The sequence below is a fragment of the Onychomys torridus genome, chromosome 14, assembly GCF_903995425.1.
Source record: "Onychomys torridus chromosome 14, mOncTor1.1, whole genome shotgun sequence".
Taxonomy (NCBI): Eukaryota; Metazoa; Chordata; class Mammalia; order Rodentia; family Cricetidae; genus Onychomys; species Onychomys torridus.
Genome location: NC_050456.1, coordinates 38,571,869 through 38,593,707, shown reverse-complemented (window position 1 = coordinate 38,593,707; position 21,839 = coordinate 38,571,869). Strand labels below are relative to the sequence as shown.

At 44.8% G+C, this 21,839-nt stretch overlaps 1 protein-coding gene across 1 annotated transcript in view; it reads left to right on the top strand.

Annotated features, from left to right (window-relative positions):
- Positions 1 to 21,839, top strand: part of Nin (ninein) — a 99,169-nt gene that overhangs the window by 57,706 nt on the left and 19,624 nt on the right. Inside the window, 13 exon segments of the mRNA XM_036205835.1 lie at positions 504 to 671; positions 1,071 to 1,207; positions 1,544 to 1,684; positions 1,968 to 2,142; positions 5,018 to 5,128; positions 5,510 to 5,599; positions 7,396 to 7,534; positions 9,402 to 9,559; positions 10,685 to 11,193; positions 12,388 to 14,505; positions 15,765 to 15,890; positions 15,992 to 16,061; positions 17,822 to 18,034. Of these exon segments, the coding sequence (XP_036061728.1) occupies positions 504 to 671; positions 1,071 to 1,207; positions 1,544 to 1,684; positions 1,968 to 2,142; positions 5,018 to 5,128; positions 5,510 to 5,599; positions 7,396 to 7,534; positions 9,402 to 9,559; positions 10,685 to 11,193; positions 12,388 to 14,505; positions 15,765 to 15,890; positions 15,992 to 16,061; positions 17,822 to 18,034 (4,155 nt within the window).

Here is a 21,839-nt window from a genome sequence, read left to right as displayed (position 1 = left end):
TGGGCTCCATGGTGCAACCTAATCTTAGAAAAGAAGAGCCAACGGAATATTTTCTGCCAGAATAAGTGTTAAAACCCACTTAGTAATTCTGAATGAATTAATCCGTTGTCTAATGTGGAATACTAAGAAGAGAATGTGTTCTAGAGAATGAGACCGTCTAAGCCATTCGAAGGGAAAGGATGGCTTGAGATGAGGCCATAAATTACAGAGTGTGAAGGCCACTAATTATGCCTCTTGATGGCAGCGTGGGGCAAAAGAAACCTGGTATCAAGTAGACGTGCCTCTCATCTATGGCCAACTCTCCCACACCAGTTCTTTCTGATAAGCATGTAGGCTTGACTCACTGGGAACCACAGATCAAAGGCACAGCACGGCTTCCCTACCCCCGCCCCCAACTGTGTAAATTCAGTTCTGTTCTCTGTGGCCAGGACTTGCAGTTCCAGTCTTATCCAGAATGTCTGGGGCCCACCTTAGTTGGTTAAGAAGACTCTTTCTTCTTCTAGTCTTTTGACGAGAGTGGACGGCGGACCACAACCTCGTCGGCGATGACAAGTACCATTGGCTTCCGGGTCTTCTCCTGCCTGGATGATGGCATGGGCCATGCATCTGTGGAGAGGATCCTGGACACCTGGCAAGAAGAAGGCGTTGAGAACAGCCAGGAGATCCTGAAGGTGTGGCCTCTCAACTGGCAATCCCGGGAAGGGGGTGTCAGCTTACCTTGTGAAACTCACTTGACTTGATTTTTCCTTAATGCCTTAATGTTAATTCATGAGATCTCAAAGATAAGAGATAACTATTCCTGACTGCTTTACCAGAAGCCCGTGGCTGAAGAAATTCCATTTTTTTTTTAAATCTCGAATTATTGACATAAGACACTACTGGGTGTGTTTACAATGTCAGGTGGGATATCAGGAGATACAAGCTTGGTTTCCTTAAGAAAGCCGTGTTGGAGATGAGGGCTGTCCCTGAGCGGGACCCCCCAGGCCTCTCAGCTGGCTTCAGTCTGCATCTACACACTTTCTGAAGCTGGGCTGTGATTTGTTTTGACTCTGTCACATTCTGATTCCCAGGCCTTGGATTTCAGCCTGGATGGGAACGTCAACCTGACTGAGCTGACGCTGGCTCTTGAAAACGAACTCTTGGTTACCAAGAATGGCGTCCACCAGGCAGCTCTGGCCAGCTTCAAGGCTGAGATCCGGCACTTACTGTAAGTTGAGCAGGAAGGTTTGTCTGGTCCGTTCCCTTTACAGCTTGTCCCCCATGGCCACTGGCACCTGGCACCTTTTCCTGTCCACAGGCCAGCGTGGCTGTCCTTCAGGAGTGAGGCTGTTAAATAGTCAGCCTCCTCAGCTGAAGGGAAGCGAGCTGGAGCTCCGATTGGCTGGAGCTTCTGAAGGGAACTGTGGAAGGCATCTTTGTTTGGGGAAGGTTTGGGTTGTCTTGGTTTTGTGTTTGTTTTGAAGCAAGCCAGACGAGAGCCTCCTTGGGTCTCCTGGTTGCTTAGAAACAGCTTGCTCCTGATTCACTTGCTTTCTAATTCTAGGGAGCGAGTGGACCAAGTGATGAGAGAGAAGGAGAAGCTTCGGTCGGACCTGGACAAGGCGGAGAAGCTCAAGTCCCTGATGGCGTCCGAAGTCGACGATCACCATGCGGCCATTGAGCGGAGTAATGAGTACAACCTCAGGTGTGGCCAGAAGGGCGAGGTCAGGGTCCTTCCCCATCTCCCCCAGCCCCCCATTCTCCCCTGTCCCCCCCCACTCCCCCAGCCCCACTCAGGGCAGGGTGGGAACAGCTTAGGGGCCACATCTGGCTGTAGAAGTCTGGCCCAACCTCCGGGAAGGCAGGACACGTTAAACACTGTCCCAGCGTGCTCTCTGACTCTGCGCCTCTGTCTCGGGCTTTGGAATCTTCACATACTCTCCTCCAAGGGACCTAAAGGCCACCTATCGATTTGCCCCTCCTCACAGGAAGCTGGATGAAGAGTACAAGGAGCGTGTAGCAGCCTTAAAGAGCGAACTCCGCCAAGAGAGGGAACAGATCCTGCAGCAGGTGGCCAAGCAGCGGGTGGAGCTGGAGCGGGAAATTGAAAAGGCCAAGACAGAAGAGAACTACATCCGGGACCGCCTTGCCCTCTCCCTGAAGGTAGTCTTTCTGTTAGCTCTGTGGCCTGGGTCGGTGCTGGGGACCCACACAGAATGCTCCTGTTTGCTAAGGTCTGCCTAGCGCTAAATCCAAGGATCCTCACTGTCATGGCCAGGACATGGTGGTGGCTTTGCTAGCCTTGGGGTCCACAGGTGGCCTGGGGTCTGGTATATGGACGGTGCTTATTTGTATAGCTTGTTCTTCCCAGCTGCCTTTACAACTGCTCCTCAGGACTGGCTGGGACCTGGCTGGCATCCTCAATCCCTACGCTGCTCCCTGGTCTTGTCCTCATCCTCTTCCTCCTTTTCTCCTTCCTGCCTGTCCCCCATCCTCATCATCTGGACCTCCAAACGTGACTTTCCTCTGTGGTCCTCCCTTCCTCCCTCTGCCCCAGTGGAGGAAGCTGACCTCCTCTTTTCTGGACCCTCATACCAGATTACTAGTATAGTACCGGGCCTGTGGGCCCACTGCAGACAGGAAGGCCTTGATGAAGTTGCTCAAGCCTGCTTCCTAAAGTGCAGATGGGCACATAATAGCTTTCTTCTTACCCTGGTGTAGATATCATAGCAGATGGTACAAATAAGGGGTCTGCAGGTATGGGGATAGTGTCTGCTCCTGTTGCTATCATGAGGAGCCCCTCAGGTCCACACAACAATGGAGGAGAGGCCGAGATAATGTCAGTCTCTCCTGTCTCCTGAAGTCTCCCTTTGGTTAGCAGCAGCATCACGTGCTGGAAGCCCCTGAAGTTAAAATTCCCAGCCACGGCCACTCAGTACCACTCTTGAGTCGGGATGGTGATCTGAAACACCTCTTAGACAGACCCCTTCCTCTGCATCTCCGAGGTCTCTGATTAGGCTCCAGATTCACCTCGGCCCTTTGGGTGATAATGGGTGTCCTCAGCGGTCCTTTCCTCCGTGCATCCATCAGAGTGAACTCAACTACAGACAGGTGCAAACACGCCCGTTTAAAAAGAGAGCGCTAGCCGTCAAGGGCACTGCCAGGGTGCTCATCCTCATCCTCTAACCTCGGCTCCTACCAGCTACTCCCAGTGCCCTGGGCCTCCCACTGTACCTTTCTGTGAGCTCTCTGTCCCTCCTTACACCCCTTTGGCATGTCCCCAACACCACAGGCTGTATTCCCTTTCCATTCCCACTACAGCCCCTGTCTTGTTGTCAAGAGATTGTGCCTGTTTGTACCCCCCGGCCTTCCTCCTGCCGTCTGCCTTGTCCCGTGTGCTCAGTGGCAGTGTGTGATTCGGTATCCAGAGCAGCAGCGGGTGTCAGGAATGCAGGGTTCACTCCTATCGGGTCAGCATCTGAGTGTGGCTATTCCTTGAGAGACTAAAATAAGTTGGCATTTTAGGAGAAGGTAGTTTCTTGTTGTTGTTGTTGCTGTTTGTTTTTGCTGTTTTGTTTTGTTTTGAAGATAGGGTTTCTCTGTGCAGCCCTGGCTGATCCTGGCTGTCACTCTGACGAGCAGGCTGGCCTTGAACTCACAGAGATCCACCTGCCTCTGCCTTTCGAGTGCTGGTTGAGGGCTCGGATCAAAGGCATGTGCCACTACCCCCCCCACCCACACACACACAGCTAGTATTTTTTTTTTTTTAATGCTTTAAGTACATTCTTTTTTTTTTTTTTTCTGTAACTCCATATTGCTATGTGAGAGTGTGAACTAGAATACATTAAAAATATACTGGCTCTCTATCCTTTTGGCAAAATGTACTTGGAAAATAGCATTCTTCCAATCAGCCCTTAACACTGGAAAAGAAAATATGTCAAATGGCAAGTCTATATTTCTTTCTTTTTTTTTTTAAACAAATGAGGATGAAACCTTTCTAAAATGTACTGTGAAAGATCTTTGCTTTTTAATGGGAAAAAGTTTGTGAGTTTTAGTTGGTGTTCCTTGTATTATAATTTGCTTATACATATAAACCATGAACCATTTATCTGTAACTTCTATATCCTTCAACAAAATTATCTATAACTTATCTATAGACTGTAGTGCCCGTTAATTAAAGTTGATTTTGGGTTTACTCCTTTTATAGTTCTTGTGTCTCTGGCTATAGCTAGACAAGGTGTTTCTTTTTAACACGATTTGTTTGGTGTGGACACATACACTGACATGCGCGTGTGGAGGTCAGAGGACAACTTTCAGAAGTCATTTCTCACCTTCCTCCTTGTGGGTCTCGGGGAGTCAACTCAGTTCGGCAGGTTTGGTGGCAGGTGTCTTTACCCACTGAACCAACTCATGCCAGCCCTAGGAAAGGTGCTTTATAACCAGGTTCTTACATTCAACAATACATCGAGGACGTCATTCGGAATACTCCACTGTAATGCTGTGTAGAAATGAAATAAAGCCATGTATGTACTTTCTTTAAAAAAAAAAGTTGTTGTTATCAAAGTAAAATTTTCATATTAAAAAATAATAACTATATTAAAAAGTGAAATTAATTTCAAGTCACTTAATTCAGTATCTACAAGGCATTATCATCTTGAAATGAAACCAGGGAACACAAATCCCTCTGAGCTATCTTCCATATTTGTAGCTTACGGTGTGGATCCAGTATGTATGTTCCTGTGACGGCATATGTCTCAGTTGGTTCTAGATGTATTTCAAATGCTCAGTATCCACGTGGGCCTGTTCGTAGCTCAGACATGGAACAGCACAATTTTATCAGCGTCTCTTTAAAAGCAGACTTTCGGCTCATGAGCTAGGTATCAACCTTTTAATAATTTTTTTGGTTCTGGTTTTCTCTAGCTTCCAGGATAGATGGGCTTTCTTCATCTCAAGCCTTGGCTTAATACTTCATATAAAATGGTAAAACAGTTTCCTGATTTCTGACTTGTGTCATGCTTATTTTACCAAATTCCTCAAGGAAAACAACCGCCTGGAAAATGAGCTTCTGGAAAACGCGGAGAAGCTGGCAGAGTATGAGACCCTGACCAGCAAACTGCAGCGCAATCTGGAAAATGTGTTAGCAGAGAAGGTAGGTCTGCCTACTTCTTCTGATTTCCCGATGAGTTGCCCAAAATGTCACTCACCCGAAAGAGCAGAGGCACGGCCAGGAACATTTTTATTAGGGAACTGTTTGGATACCTACAGGAAGTTGTAACCTCTCGGGATATAATTTAGAGGGGCGGCTGTGAGGGGAAGCATCGCCTGGCACGGAGAAAGGCCCCTACCCAGGCGGAACACATTGCTCTTGGGTGTTCTCCTTCTCTTCCGGTTGGTGATGTCTCTGCTTAAATGCCGAATTCCTGTCATATTTGGGAGCTCGGGTGACAGCAGAAGTTGGGATCTTTGGAATGTGTTAGGTCAAAAAAGGGCCCTTGGGAAAAATGACAGCTTTGTTTTTTGTCCTCTCTAGTTTGGTGACCTCGATCCCACCAGTGCTGAATTCTTTCTTCAAGAAGAGAGGTTGGCGCAGATGAGAAGTGATTATGAGCAACAGTGCAGGGTGAGTGGCTGATGGCCTGGGTTCAAATCCCAGCCTCAGTGCTGGTTGGCCACATTCACTGAAGTCTTTGGGTGCCTCAACTTCCTTTATGAACAGTGGCAAAATGAATGCCCACCCAAAGGGCAGCTGTGGAGGTTCAGAGAGAATCTTAGAACAGAGCCAGGGACATACTAAACACATAGCCATTTCCTATCATAGTTGGTCTTGTAACTAACAGGAGTCTCTCTTAAATTAACTCCTCTAAGCTTAGGAATTTGATTTTTTTCTCTTATTCCAAAAAATCAAAAACAAAAACCTTTTTTAACAAAGTAAGTGAAATCGAGTTCTAGTTGTTTTAGATACAATTTGTACTAGTGCAGAGATGAGGAAATCTGTCACCTCAGGGATTGCTTCTAGCCTGCCTTCTCAGGAGCTGTGTGTGCACATCTAAGAAATGACAGGCACTTCTCTGCTGCCTTTGTGATTAAGTTTTAGCTCTTGGGTCTAGTCATGTAGTTTTTGTTTTAGTTGGCTCTAAATTGAATGAATCATCAGTAAATCTGTTACTGATACCTTCAGAATTCTCCCAAGTCATCTTTTCATAATTGCTTTGTGGATCATACATTCCATGCATTCGAGGTATACAATTCCATGTCTTGAATTATATTCAAACAGCTGAGCATCCCCGACCACACTCAATGTGAAAATGTTGTCATCTCCCCCAAGAAACCCCTGCTCCACTTTAGCCAGCTTCTTTTCCCTCCCCCCCCCCACCCCCAGCCTCCCACCCCCTCAAGTCCCCCACAGGCAGCCACTGGTCTAATTTCTGTCTCTCTATAGATCTAATCTTTACCTCTCATAGAAATGGAATCATGTAACAAATGGTCCTTTGTAAATGGCTGCCTTCAGTTGGTGATACTATCCATGTTTATCATGTTGTTACATGTATCTGTGTTCTGTTCCTTCCAGTGGCTGAATAAAATCCCATTGTATAGATACGTTACATTTTATTAATCAGTTAATAGACATTTAGGTTTTGGGGGGCTATCATGAATAATGCTTCTGTGTAGATATTTGGATGGGCATATATTTTATTTCTTTTGAGGTTTATACCTGAGAGTGTTCCATTGAGCCAAAGATAAATCAATGTTTAACTTTTAGGAATGGCAGGCCTCCTCCATGGTGGTGATACCATGTTATTTTCACCATATGAGAGTCCCGGCTCGCCCACATCTTTCGTACCCCCACATCTTTCATACACCATCCTAGATTTTATCATTCTCCTGATAGCTAGCAGTGTTGAAGGTCTTCTAATGTACTTATTGGTTGTTTGTGGATCTTCTTGGTGAGCTATCTGTTATAGTCTTTTGAGTTCTAACAATCTTTACAAATTCTAGTTATAAGTCCCTATCGCTGATAGTTAATGAAACTTTCCTCTAATTACATGCATTTTTTTTTACTTTCTTAAAAAATATATTTTTAATTTTTCATTGTGTGTATATGTATTTGTGTTGTTTATGCATGTGAGTACAGTACCAGCAGAGGTCAGAAGAGGGGCTCAGATGCCCCTGGAGTGGGAGTCACAGGTGACTGTGAACTACCTGACTTGGGTGCTGGGAACCCAACTCAGGTCCCGTGCATGAGCAAGACAGATTCTTAACCTCTGAGTTCTCCATTAGCCCCCATCTTTTTTACTTCCTTGGTGTCTTCTGAAGCACAAAGGTTTCTATTTTGCTATTATCCAGTTTCTTTGTTTTTCTTATTGGTTGCACTCTTGGTGCCTCACGTTAAGACAGGTGTTGGTTCTTAAACTCCAGCTATTACAAGATCAAGTTGATGAACTCCAGTCGGAGCTAGAAGAATATCGTGCCCAAGGCAAAGTGTTCAGGCTCCCCTTGAAGAACTCGCTGTCAGAGGAACTTGATGGTAACAGCCGTGGCATTGAGCCCAACCAAGGTAAACACACTTGCACACAATCTTTTTGGTATCTGCATTTGACCTAGTTTTTAGAACCATGCAGAGTGCGGCACTGCTGAACACTGGCATCCTGGAGTCCAGGGAGAGGGAGACGTTGGCAAGTCTCTTTTCTTGAGCTGCTTCACTTGTGGCTGGGTTTTCCATTTGTCCTTGAGCTCTTTATAAAACTGTTTCTGATTTTGATATTGCTGACTCGTTTCTCCCCACCAGTGTCTGCCTGGTATGAAGATGGTTTGGAAGAGCTAGCTGGCCACATACCACAGAACCCATAACTGATTTTCATAGGCTGGCTAAGCTAAATGCCTTATTTGCCTCTGCAGAACAGTGAATAAGTGAAGAGCTAATGCCTGTGGCTTTGAGGGAGATAGTGAGTAGCAAGGGTGCAGGGCAGGCCTGTTTGGTAACCACAATATAGGCATGCTCAGCTCTTTGCCTGGGGCCTGCCTCTTTCCTCGGTGTGCTGGGTTTTCATTTCAGCGGGGCTCCTGTGGGTTCTGGTGCTCTTTGTAGCCTCCCCCTCCCCTTTGGTAGGAAGGTGATTTATTACTTCACTGGCCTCTGCTGTAGGATCACCAGGTGGCTGGGGAGGCAGTGTAAGAAGTCATGAGTCCTTTTCTCTAATCTTTGACTCACTTATCGTAGCTTGTCCACCCGAATGTTGGGAGTTAGTCCCAAGAAACTCTGCCATCTTGGAGTGGGGATGTGCCAAAATATATGAAGAGAAAGCCCAAGGCAAGACTGTCAATCCCAGCTGCTAGAACGCTACCCAAGAACGATTCTCTATCTGCTTGTGTATCTTCCGATGAAAAAAATCTATTTGAGTCTCACTGCCTTAAGACATCTCTACCTAGTAGTAGATATATTTGACCTTGTACTAGCTCACTCCTCAACTTCTGCTCATATTTTCAATTTTCCCTTGGTCCTTATTGTGGACAATGGGAAAACCAAACAACCCTGAAGGCGCTGAGAATCTCCTCCCCAGTTGTCTGCACCCATACCCCTGACCCATGCCCTATTTGTAGCTGATGGTTTAAGGTGAAAGTAACCTAGACGCCAGGAAGTTCACGACAGTGAGACAATGTGCAGCTTTGAGGGATGGGCTAGACATCTTGGCCCATGAAGTTAGCCCCATAAGACTCAGCAGCAAGAGTACTCGCCATTTATTTGTTCCCCTGCCACATTACCCCTCTGAATTTGTCACTGGGCAGTTTCTGGGTAGACAAAAGGCTGGTGACTGTCTCCTTACCACATAGCATTTATACTGAGAGCTCACATTCAACCAACAATCTTCCACACATGCCCATAAATCATTCAAAAAGATGGATTCTACTAAGGTTTGCACACTGCCTGTATTCAGGGGAATCTATTCCCCTTCTTCCTCCTGTTGCCCCAATGCTTGAAGAGCAGTGAGTCTTTTTGCGGCTTCTGTTGTTTCCAACTGCTCCACACATGGGCAAATCAGGCTAAAAAGGATTCCTTGGTCAAACCATAGCCCTCACCAGATGCCAGAGTGTGCCAGTGACAGAACATGAGGCAGGGTCAGTGGGTGTGGCATGAATCCTAATTGGTCTTAATAAAAACCTGGAGCCAGATACCAGGGTGAAAGTTGAAAGATCAGAGAATCAGAACAAGCCACCTCTTAACTTACCAACTCCTCAGCCTGCAAGAGCCTGAAAAGAGAAGATCCTGTCTCCACGAATCCTCAGACTGAATGCCTCTGAGTCCTCAGCCAATAGGGCCTAATTCTCATCTCCTCCCACCTTATACTCCTTTCTCCGCCCAGCCATATCACTTCCTGTCTCAACCTTCCTAGTGCTGGGTTTAAAGGTATGTCTTGTGTTGGCAGGGCTTGGTTCTGAAGATTGCGATCCGCTGAACATGGGACTTGGTTCTGAAGATTGCAATCCGCTAAACATGAGCATTGAGGCCGAGCTGGCCATTGAGCAGATGAAGGAACAGCACGGCAGGGACCTGAGTCACCTGAGGCTGGAGCTGGAAGAGAAGGTGAGCCCTGCTTGCCAGTCTCTGTCACTGCTGGCTGAGAGTCCTCTCAGCACACTGTGCTCCTATGGCTCCTTCCCATGCTCGTCTTCTGGAGTTCAGGGGCTGAGGTCAAGGCCTGTTCCGTGGTGTGATTTTCCTTTGGTCTTTACTGAGGACAAGGGGAAAATCGTCCGGAATGTGATGTGCTCAGCCTCTCACATTGTAATATACTAATTATGCTGTTTTTAACCTGTTTAAAAATAGCCCAATTGAAAAACAAACAAACAAAACGCTTTCTCTGATGCGGCGCCTCTTACTGGACTGGATACAAGTTCTTATCCTTAGTCTTCCAGTCCTTCACTATGTGACTGCTGCTCACTTTCACCATGTTTTGGGTTTGGTTTGGTTTTTTTCTTGAACGTGGTATGTGGTATGCACATGAGTGTTCGAGAGCATATGTCAAGGCTGGAGATTGACATCCAATGTCTTCCTTGATGAGTCTCTCACTGAACCCAAAGCCCAGCCATTCATCTAGTCTAGCTAGCCTGCTTGCCCAGGGGACCCTCTGTGTCTGCCTCCCTATCAGTGGCATTGACGGTGTCACCAGGCCCAGCTGTTTTGATGTGGGTTTGAGGTCCTGTTTACAAGTACCATCTCCTCCTTTCCTGTGTTCACTGGAATTTTACTGCTTTCTGAATAACTGTGCTGAGCACTGAGTGGAGCCTCACGTGTCCTCACGTTCACCTTCCCACCTCTTCTTTCCTACTACAAACTCGGGGTCTTAGAACCCTTAGTTTAAGTCTTCAAATGTTTCTTGAACCCTGTAAGGTACCCTGCGGGCTATGTTAAACCCAAAGTGGGGAAGGAATTGTTAGTTCCATGAGAGACCCTAGAGCTCCCTGGCCGGCCAGCCTAGCCTGTTTAGTGAGTTCCAAGCCAATGAAAGACCTGTCTGAAAAGAAGAAGGTGGATCGTGCCTAAGGATGACCCTGTGGTTGTTCTCTTGCCCCCATACATGTGCACACACACGTGCATATGTCTCTCCTTGTACATGTACAAACACACATACACACACACACACACACACACACTCCCTTCAAACAGCCTAGAACCTAGTCATCCCGTGGCTTCACTATCTGGTTCTAGGTGCACCATTATGAAAAACAGCTGGATGAAACCAGAGTCACCTGTGAGAAGGAGCAAGCGGCCATGAAGCAAAAGTATGAGCAAGGAATGCACACCTTGGAGTCACAAATAAGTGACCTTCGAGGTGAGATCGCCGATCTCCAAGGGCAGGCCGCGGTGCTGAAGGAGGCCCACCACGAGGCCAACTGTAGGCATGAGGAGGAGAAGAAGCAGCTGCAGCTGATGTTTGATGAGGAGAAGACTCAGCTCCAGGAGGAGCTACGGCTGGAGCATGAACAGGAGCTCAAGGCCAGGCTGCAGCAGGCGGAGGAACGATTTCAACAGGAGAGAGAGGGCCTCGCTGGTCGGGGTGCTCCCTGGACCGAGGAGAAGGTGACGGGCTTGATGAGAGACCTGGAGCAATCTTACCAGGAGCAGCTGCTGAGCTTGGTGGAGAAGCATGCTCTTGAGAAAGAGGAGCTGAGGAAAGAGCTCTTGGATCATCACCAGAGGGAACTTCAAGAGGGAAGGTAAGGACGTGAAGGGAACTGGGGCAGCCTGGGCACCGCTTCTCGGGGAGTTCCTGCCAGTCAGAGAGGACTGGGGGGATGACGGACGGACGGACGGACGGATGCAGAGCAGCTGTAGATCTAATTGGTTCTTTTTTTTTTTTTAGAGCTGAGGATCCAACCCAGGGCCTTGCGTTTGCTAGGCAAGCGCTCTACCTCTGAGCTAAATCCCCAACCTCTAATTGGTTCTTTAAAAATTAATCCAACCAGTTTTGCCTCATTTACCCGGGAGCCTCCCTTGGGGTAACTGGAACTGTTGTGATGCATGCACACGTGGGGAAGGGCGGGCAGTTGCAGGGACCGTTCCTGTATGAGACTTATTGTCTCTCTGTGCTCCAGATGAGGACCAGAGCCTTCCTGCGTCGATGCTATTGCTTTCTGAGAAAAGCTATTTATAAACTGGATTCCGGACATACTTATGTTCCCTCCCTGTTATGAAATGCCATTTTGTGTTTATCTTCCTTCTGTGAAATCCCAGGTCTAACTGAGAGATTTTGAGCTTCCCACCTTGTTTAATATACTGCTGCTTCATTAAATAAGAAGCAAAGGCAGAGGACAGGGGGGCTGGAGAGACAGCTCAGAGATTAAGAGCACTGGCTGCTCTTCCAGAGGACTCGGGTTCAATTCCCAGCATCCCCATGGCAGCTCACAACAGTCTGTAATTCCAGTTCCAGGGGATCTGACACCTTCACACCAATGCACATAAAATATATTTAAATAAGAAAAAAAGAAAGCGAAGACAGTTATTATTATGCCTGATTTATGCAACTGAAATCCTACAATGCCTTCTTTGTCCAAATGAATAAGTATTTCCCAGATGAGGAGTGAAGTCATTGTGTCTTTGGTCATGTCACGTGAAAGGCCAGTTTAAGGCGTTTCGGTTTAAACCACATAAGTACATCCAGGGCTATATAAAAGGTTTTGTAAGTTTCCCCTTGCTTCAGAGAAAGATAAGTTTTCCATATTGATGGCCGCCAGCCTTAGCTCCCAGAGGTGAGCTCCCTTCCCAGTGCACCTGGACCGCATAGGATTCAGAGCACTGTAGGAAGTGGCCCCGTGGTTTGCCTGTCAGCCTCCTTTGTGCATGGGATAATGTTGGGTTTGCTTCTGGAGTTGGCAGCACTTCCAATAATGCTGTATGTTGACCACATTTAGGGAAAAAATGGAATCAGAGTGTAATAGAAGAGCCTCTCAGATAGAAGCCCAGTTTCAGGCTGACTGTGAGAAAGTCACTGAGCACTACGAACGCACTCTGCAAAGCTTGGAGGGGCGCTACCACCGAGAGCTGAAGGACCTCCTGGACCAGCACCTGGAAGAGAGATCCCAGTGGGAGTTTGAGAAGGATGAGCTCACTCAGGAGTGCACAGAAGCCCAGGAGCAACTGAAGGAGGCGCTCCAGAGGGAGAAGGCGACCGCTCTTGTCCTGAACCAGGAGCGGGAAATGTTGGAGAAGACGTTCAAGGAACGTTTGAACAGCCTGAGCATGGAAAGAGATCAGCTGCTGCTAGACCTAGAAGACCTACGGAACACTTCTGAGAACCAGCACAGGCTCTTGTCTGCCCAGATGCTTGAGTTGAAGACAAGTCAGGAGAGAGAGCTAGGCCAGTCAGGGGCCTCTGAGCAGCTGGCCAGCCAGCAGCTTGAAAGGCTACAGGTAGAGCATGAGCAAGAGAGGCAAGATATGCTAGGCAAGCTTGCGGCCCTGGAGAGCGCCCACAGAGTGAGCTGCGAGAGAGCAGATCTAGAGAAGGCAGAGCTGAGTGCAGAAATCCGCAGGCTTCAGAATACAGTAAAGGGCATGCAACAGGCGGCCTCTCTCTCGGGCCTTCAGAGTGCTCATTCCCTGGTAATGGCAGGGGAGGAGGCGGAAGAAAATGGAGCCATGTCCCTGCTTCAGCAAGGGGAGCAGCTGTTGGAAGAAAATGGAGATGTCCTCGCCAGCCTGCAGAGAGCTCATGAGCGTGCAGTGAAGGAAAATGCAAAAATGGCCACTGAAATTTCTAGGTTGCAGCAGAGGTTGAAAAAGCTGGAGCCGGGGTCAGTGATGTCATCTTGTTTGGAGGAGCAAATGGCTGAGATGTCTGGAAGGTCCAGGGAACACGCAGAGCCATTTTTATCACAAGTAAAGCAAGGAGAAAGTGCCCCCTCCAAGCACATCCTCAGTGACCTAGGAAGCCATGAGACCCAGGACCTGGGAAGTACAGGGACAGGCTCTGTTCGGAGGCAGGAGGGCAAAACTGAGGAGTCGGAAGCTTCTCTGGAGTGCTTTTCTGAGCTGGAAAACAGTGAGGACACCAGGACTGAATCCTGGGACCTGAAGAGCCAGATCATCCAGCTTCAGGAGCAACTAACAGTCTTACGCGCAGACTGCGACCGGGCTTCTGAAAGGAAGCAGGACCTACTTTTTGATATTTCTGTGCTGAAAAAGAAGCTGAAGATGCTGGAGAGAATCCCCGAGGCGTCTTCCAGGTATAAGTTGTTATTTGAGGATGCCACTAGAGAAAATGCCTGTCTCCAGGAGGAGCTGAGACTCATGGAGATGCGCTATGATGAGTCATTGGACAACAACAAAGAGCTCGCTGCTGAAGTCTTCAGGCTGCAGGATGAGGTGAAGAAGATGGAGGAGGTGATGGAGACATTCCTTAGCCTGGAGAAGAGTTACGATGAGGTCAAAATGGAAAATGAGGAGCTCAGTGCTCTGGTGTTGAGACTTCAAGGGAAGATGGAGAAGGTGTGCGAAAGAGTCCCCCTGCGCTGTGACAGCTACCCCTTGTGGGAAGCCCCTTCAGAAAACCCGGGGGTCATCTCTGATGAAAAGGTGCTTGAACTCCATCAGACTCCAGAAGCGTGTACACCCAAGGTCATGAGCATGCACCACATCATAGAAGAATGCAGACAGGAAACTGAATACTGTGAACAGGGAAGCGCGCGGCTCCTGGCTAGAATCAAGGCACACGAGATTGCCTGGTTCCACGGAACAACTGAGCCACATCAAGAAAAGGCTAGTGTGCAGAAGGAAGTTATCCTGGAGGAGAGCACTGCTCTCCTAGGCCTTCAAGACACACACCTTCAACATCAGGTCACAATCGCAGAGTTAGACCTGGAGAAACAAAAGCTTCAGGAGCTGACTAGAAAGTTGAGGGAGCGAGTCAGTACATTAATTAAACAAAAAGATACCCCTTCTCAAGGAGAGAAGGAGGAAGAGCTGAAGGCCATGATGCATGACTTGCAGATCACATGCAGTGAGATGCAGCGGAAAGTGGAGCTTCTGAGGTAATGTATGGGCCTTCTAGACCTCACGGAAGCCTGCAGAGCACCTGGTCAAATCTAACTGCTGCTGCTTGCTGTGCCTAGAGACACTAACCTATTAGTCTCGAGAAGAGCCGTGTTCTAGCTTTCTCCTGCTTCTGTGTATTAACAACTAGAGTACCTTGTCTAGGAGGCATCCCCTTCCTCATAGCAAGTCAGTGTTGTTCCTACGGAGCATGGAAGCTCAACATGGCGAGTGTCTGCTACTTAACCACACGTGTCATTGGTGTTCGTCCTTAGCCCTCTTCTAGCCCGTGTGTCCTTTGGATGGATAGATGACCGTTTTGCTCAGTGTTACTGTCCTCAGTGCGATGAAGCATGTTATATGGAATGAATGCCTTTTGTGTAGTATTAACTCACTTGGTAGATAACAATGCTCTTCTTACACGAATAGAGGAAAATGCGTTGAATGGATTATACTTTTTTCTTCCGTACTTGAAATGTATGCTAGTATCCTACAAACGGTACATTTTTATTTTAGAACATATCATTTTACCAAGGAGTTACCAGAGTCTAATACATGTTCTTGAGGGATAAAGACAAAGTAAACCACTTTGAACAACTACCAACCTGACTTTATGAAATAAGATTGCATTTTAGTATTCTAGGATAGTTGGGTTTTTCTTTCGTTTGTAAACTATTATGTTGTATCTTAATGGTATAAAACAAAATAATTCAGTTGGGAATGTTGTGTTTCCTTTTCCTTAAATTACTTTTACTTCAGAACCTCAGAATACAATGAGAAGAATAAGCCGCATATTTTGGTGTGCCCTGGGTTTATGTAGAACCTTTTCTTTCTTAAGGTCCCTGGGGGTCTAAACTAAAGCTCACACAGCTTAGTAATGTGGCTTCTGTCTGTTCAGAGCAGGGACGACTTGAGACTGAGGTAAATGAAGTCAGCTGTTCAAAGCAGCCTGCCTGCCATTGAGAAATCAACACCCAATGTTGGCTCTGAGTCTTGATCCCCATCTCCAAGCTCAGGGGTTTCTAGCCACACTTCCCTCCCCAGCCCCCAATGTCTTTTAGTTTGCTTCTTCTTTCCCAAAAGTAGTGACTCAATATGTTTCAACTTGATTCCAAGTACCAAGATCCTACTAATTTAGACTTCCACTTTAACTGGCATGAAAGCTTTCTGTATTGGAAGTTACTAGAAAATATTTTCCAAGGATGCCAGATGACTGCCATGTTGTAACATTTTTTTTTTTTAAATCTCTACACTTCAGATATGAATCTGAAAAGCTTCAAGAGGAAAATTCTATTTTGAGAAATGAAATTACTACTTTAAATGAAGAAGATACCATCTCTAGCCTGAAATTAGAGGAATTAAATGGATCTCAGGAAGAACTGTGGTAAGACATGGATAGGATACTTAAATTTTACAAGGACTAAGAACTATTTCAGGTAAACCTAAGAACTTCACTCCTGAATCATGTTCTCATTGCTCCTTTAGGCAGAAAATAGAAACTGTAGAACAGGAAAAAGCTTCGATTCAGAAGATGGTTGAGAAATTAAAGAAACAGGTAAGGAAACACTTAAAATTCCCCAGCATTTCTTGACTCTGAAATTTTCTTTCTTTTTTATTTGAAATTTATTAAATAATTAAATAGACTAGTAGAATAATATACTGTATGTGATGGTGAGGTCGACAGTGAAAACCCACCTCTTATGACTCTAAACTTAGGTTCCTACCTTTGGAAAGTAATCTATTGTCTATTTATAGACTATAAGTGCTAAATCCAAGCTTTATATCTAGTACACATGAGAAGATAATGCTTTTGAGCCTTACCTGTGAATACTGGTTCTAGCCTTTATTAATTTTGATTAATGTCAGCTCCTTCATTTTTCTGCATATCATTTCACAGACTTGTAACTCGTTCAGATGGCTTATGCCATTCAATGCTCATTTTGTATAATCTTACATTTTGTATAATCTTACAATTTTTGTACTCAAGTATGGGAAGCCTATTTAAGAACATATCTGAAATAGTCACAAGACAAGGACATACTTGGGAAAGGAATATCTTTAGTGTCTGAAATAGCCAAGGTAACATCCAAAATACATCTTGTAGTATTTCAAATAAATGGCAGAACTCAGTTGGAAAAATAGGCTATAGATATGAAGGATCAAATCATAGAAGGGCATAACATAACATACAAGATGGCTAGCTTCAGAGTGTTAGGGAATTTAGATAGTTTAGTTTTTTCACCTACTAAACTAACAAAAGTTAAACATGGATACTTTTCCATTGTCAAGTGTAAGCTGATAGCACCTGTAGGAAGACCTCTGAGGCCTTCTGTCAAAGCACTGATGTATGTGCCTCCTTTCTCACCCAGCAAGGCCATTTCTAAACAAAGAGAAACAAACCTAGAAATGCTGCCATTTTGTTGTTAATAATAAAAGGAAATCATAATGACAGACATATATATCTATCTATGCAGGAATGGATAATGACAATATGGGACATTTTTATATAAAATGTCCTGCATTCATTAGAATACATACCATATGGTGGTATCTAAATATACTAAGTTGGAAAGATAACATCTATATGATATAAAAGTGGAAAAAGCAGACTGTTCAAGCATGCAATGATTCTTTTTATTTTAATTTTTATGGCTAAAATAAGGTGGTATTGTATATGCATAGAAAATGACCTAGTGGTATGTGTGTTCAATTATAAAGAATAGGGAACCTGTAGCCTGGAATTAACTGGCGTCTAACTTTTTCATATACCTCTGAATAGATTGACTTTGTAATAATGAGCATATAGTATTTTTGTTATTGTGTGTGGTTAACAAAGCACACAAAGAAAAATTAAGTTTATTACAAAAAAGACATGCAGTGGGCTGGTCCTCCATGGCAGCAGTTCTCAACCTATGGGTCTCAACCCCTTTGTGGGCATCCAATGACCCTTTCACAGGGGTCGCCTAAGGCCACTGGAAAACATAGGTATTTATGTTATGATTCATAACAGTGGCCAAATCACAGTATGAAGTAGCAAGGCAAATAGTTTTATGGTTTGGGGTCACTCCAACATAAAGAACTGTGTTAAAGGGTTGTAGCATAAGAAGTTTGAGAACCATTGCTTCACAGGCAGAACAGCCAGGGTGAGAAGCAGGGCTGCCCTGTGGCACAGTAGCCATGTACAGAGATTTTTTTTTTTTTAACTTTACATTGAGAGAGGAAAAAAGTCTCTAAATATGCTTTTTTTTCTTTTATAGAAAAAGTAGGCCAGCGATTTAAAAAAAAAAAAAAAAAACTTATTTCAATTTTAATTAGGTTTCAGATTTAAAAATCAAAAACCAACAGTTGGATTCAGAAAACACAGAACTCAGCCAAAAGAACTCCCAAAACAAGGAAGAACTGCAAAACCTTAATCAACGTCTGGCAGAGGCGCTGTGCCCGAAGAAGGAGCCAGGAGCTTGCAGCCCCGAGAAATGGGAACAGGAGAACTTGAGTCTGAGAGAAGAGCTGGGACGCTGCAAAGTCCAGGTAGGCTCTCTGGACATGCTCACCTTTGCTCGCTCAAGCCAGAGAAATGAAAGAAATTTCCTAGACGTAAGACCTTAATTATTCAATCAGCATGGTACTGGCACATTAATATATCCTCCAGATATATCAGATATGTAGGGGGGGGGGATAGTGCGTCCCCCCCAGCAAATGGAGAAGGAGCTCATGGAAGCATCTGCAAGCCATGAATAACACACTGGTGAATTCCTCTCAGCTGTGATCAAACAGATCTTTTTACAAAAGCATCACGCTTATGCCAGATAGCACAGACTTCCTGTTTGTTGTTGTTGTTGTTCCCCAAAGAACACAGGTAACAAATATTTACTTAGGTTTACATTCTCCTGCTGGAGATTAGATGAGTCTACAAGCAAATGTAAACAAAAGTTCTGTGCAAATACTGAACCAATTCATAAAGGACTTTGAGTACTTGAGGATTTTGCTATCTTTGGGTGGGGGGGATGGCACTCATGGGACTAATCCTCCATAGATATCAAGAGTAAGTATGTGTAATCAAAGTGTTTTCTCAAGTCACTGGGGTCAAGATAGAGGAGCTTTTTTGTTTTGTTTTGTTTGTTTGTTTTTAAGCACCTAGACAAATTGGGTAAATATTTCGGAATAGATTCAGATTTCATAAAATATAGAGATAGAGCCCAACCGCAGTAGAACACTGCATGTAATAAATAAAGCCTTCAAAACACGTGTGCAGCTGGAGTTTTCCTGGCCCTGCCTGGCCCACTGTCAGGATAAATCTCTATCACCCGCCAGTCCTGCAGCCTCTCAGACCCAACCAAGTAGACACACCGAGAATTATATTACTTATAAACTGTATGGCCATGGCAGGCTTCTTGCTAACTGTTCTTATATCTTAAATTAACCCATTTCTATAAATCTATACCTTGCCACATGGCTCATGGCTTACTGGTGTCTTACATCATGCTTCTTCTCATGGGGTCTGGCAGCATCTCCCTGCCTCAGCCTTCCACCTCCCAGAATTCTCCTCCTCCTTGTCCCGCCTACACAATCTTCCTGCCTGGCTACTGGCCAATCAGTGTTTTATTTATCAATCAATCATAGCAACATATATTCACAGCATACAGGACATCCCACAGCACACATGGGTGAAGTTGTCTTTGGCCACAGAGAGAAGAGATGCTGTCTCTCAGTAAAAAAATATAAAACCCTTGAAACATAGGGAGAGGGATGGAGAGATGGCCAGTGGTGTGGAGCACTTAAGCTCCTACAGAGGACTCTTGTTTATTTCTCAGAACCCACATGGTGACTCACAAACCGCCTAAAGTTACAGTTCCAGTGGATCTGATGCCTCTGCCGACCCCACCCCTCCTGCACACTCCTGCACACATGTGGTACACATACATATGCACACAAGATAAAAAAAAAAATTAAATATTTTTTTAAAAGAAGAAAAAAAAAATAAGGACATAGAAAAATCTGATAGCAAAGTGGGAAACAAAAACAGGAAGAAAGACTTTTTTATTTAAAGATTAAAATGACCCTCAAAGTTTCGAAAAGATATTCAAAATCACTCATAATTAGAGAAATGTACAATAAATAGAACTGGCATGTAATTCCTCACTTGAAAGATCAGTATCTATTTAAAGAACACAGCAGCATGTTCTGTTGGCAAGGCTGTGTTGGCAGACATTTTCATACATTGTGGGAGTCCTACACTGATACCATCCATGTGGAGGTAAATTTGGCACTACCTACCACTTATTTACCTTTTGTCCAACAATCTCACTTCTAGGAATTTAGCCTCAAATTATCCCTGCAATGGTATGAAAGGTCATACACATGAAGCTATTCATTCCAGCTTCGCTTGTATCTGCAAAGCTGTAAGAACCATCGAGATGTTTGTGCACAAAGGAGTGCTTGAATTAAGTGTTGGGGTTATATCAGTGCTATGGGTGGTCTTATATAACTATTAAAAAGGGAGGAATATAGTCAGCAGTGGTGGTGGTGCTCAACCAGCACTCAGGAGGCAGAGGCAGGTGGATCTGTGAGTTCGGGGCCAGCCTGGACTATAAAGCTAGTTCCAGGCCAGCCAGGGATACACAACCACTCGAAAAACAACACAACCAAAACAAAACAAGGAACATGAAAAGAATGAGAACAATCCATAGGAAATAAGTTCCAGGATGTGATGTTAATTGGGTGGTGGAGCCACAGAGTGTCAACACTGACAACACTGTGCTTCCATGCTTGTGAGGGGAAAAGGGAGATGTTAGAAAAGCAATGTGTGTGTCTGCCCGTTTATGTAGGAGAAATGATAAAGCAGACACTGAAGAGATGGTTACAGAGAAGTTGGCTGGGAAAGGCAGGGATGGTGAGATGGGATGAGGTGGAAGGTCTGAGGAGGAGAATGACGCTCTGTGAGTTCATCTTTGTACAAAGTTGGACTCATGGGTCTCATGTGGTTTGTTTGTTTTGCTTTGTTTTTCTCCCAGTTCTGGGAATGTAAGCTAGAGCTTTGCGACTGCTAGGCTACTCTAGTACTGAGCTACATCCCACCCCTCTTTCACACAATCGTTATATACTCAAATAAATAAAGTCAATCGTGATGGGTGTGGGGGTACGAGAACAGAACACAAACACTAACAGAGCTGACATTGTGTATGATGTAAGCACAGTTGGGAGAAAAAAAGAATTCACAGTCCATAAAATACTTTCATAATCTAATGGGAAATCATGATTCTTGTGGGCAGGCACATAAGCTTATTTTGTATATATATGCTAGAGGTGAATGAATATGTGAATATAGCATAGGCCAAGGATGAGAACTGTGCCCCTCACTGTTGGAGAAGAAAGCAGCAGTGTCAATATGTGGAGGGCTAAGGTGAACCCTCCAATACTGGCTCAGGATCTGAGACATTGGTATGTATACACAGTATATATACCAAGAGATAAAGAAACATGGACGTGTCTTTGTATGGGATAACCAGATCGTGATTTCTAAATACCATTTTCCTATAAAAGCACCTTGGAAAATTTACTGATTCTGAGGTTAGAACAGGAAAGATACAAGTTTAACATGAAATGTCTCATGGTGCCAGACAGAAAAAAGTGCTAAAAATAAATAAATAAATATTAAAAATGGGTGGCTAGAAAGATGACTCAGTAGTTTAAAGCACTGCTGTTCTTCCAGACGACCTGGGTTCAATTCCCAGCACCCATTATGGCAGCTCACAATTGCCTATAACTCCACCTTCAGGATCTGATATTCTCACACATGCAGGCAAAATACCAATGCAAATAAATAAAGTAAAACTAATAGGTCTTTTTTTTTTTTTTTTGGTTTTTCAAGACAGGGTTTCTCTGTGTAGTTTTGGTGCCTGTCCAGATCTTGCTCTGTGCTGGGACTAAAGGCATGTGCCACCATTGCCCAGCACTAATAGATCATTTTTTAAAAACTTAAAATATGGACAAATTCAAAAGACTCACACACACCCATGTAAAGGAACTTCCAATAGCCCAGACTCAAACAGTTTGATCAATGAACTACAGTACAAAATGAGATAATTATAGAATAAGTATAACAGCTATCCGAGTCCATATTAGCATCAATTGATTGAATAAACAAATAGGGGAGTAGCAGCTGCTCTTCCTACAGAATTCTAACAAATGCAGAAATGAAGGAGAAAGACGAAAAATCATCCTTAGGAAAACCCTAAGTAATTGTTATTGCAGCCTGAATGCACTGGTAGACACTGGGATGAATAAGCAGAAATGCAAGGAAAGAAGTCAATCTCTAAGTACCTCTCCCAGGAGA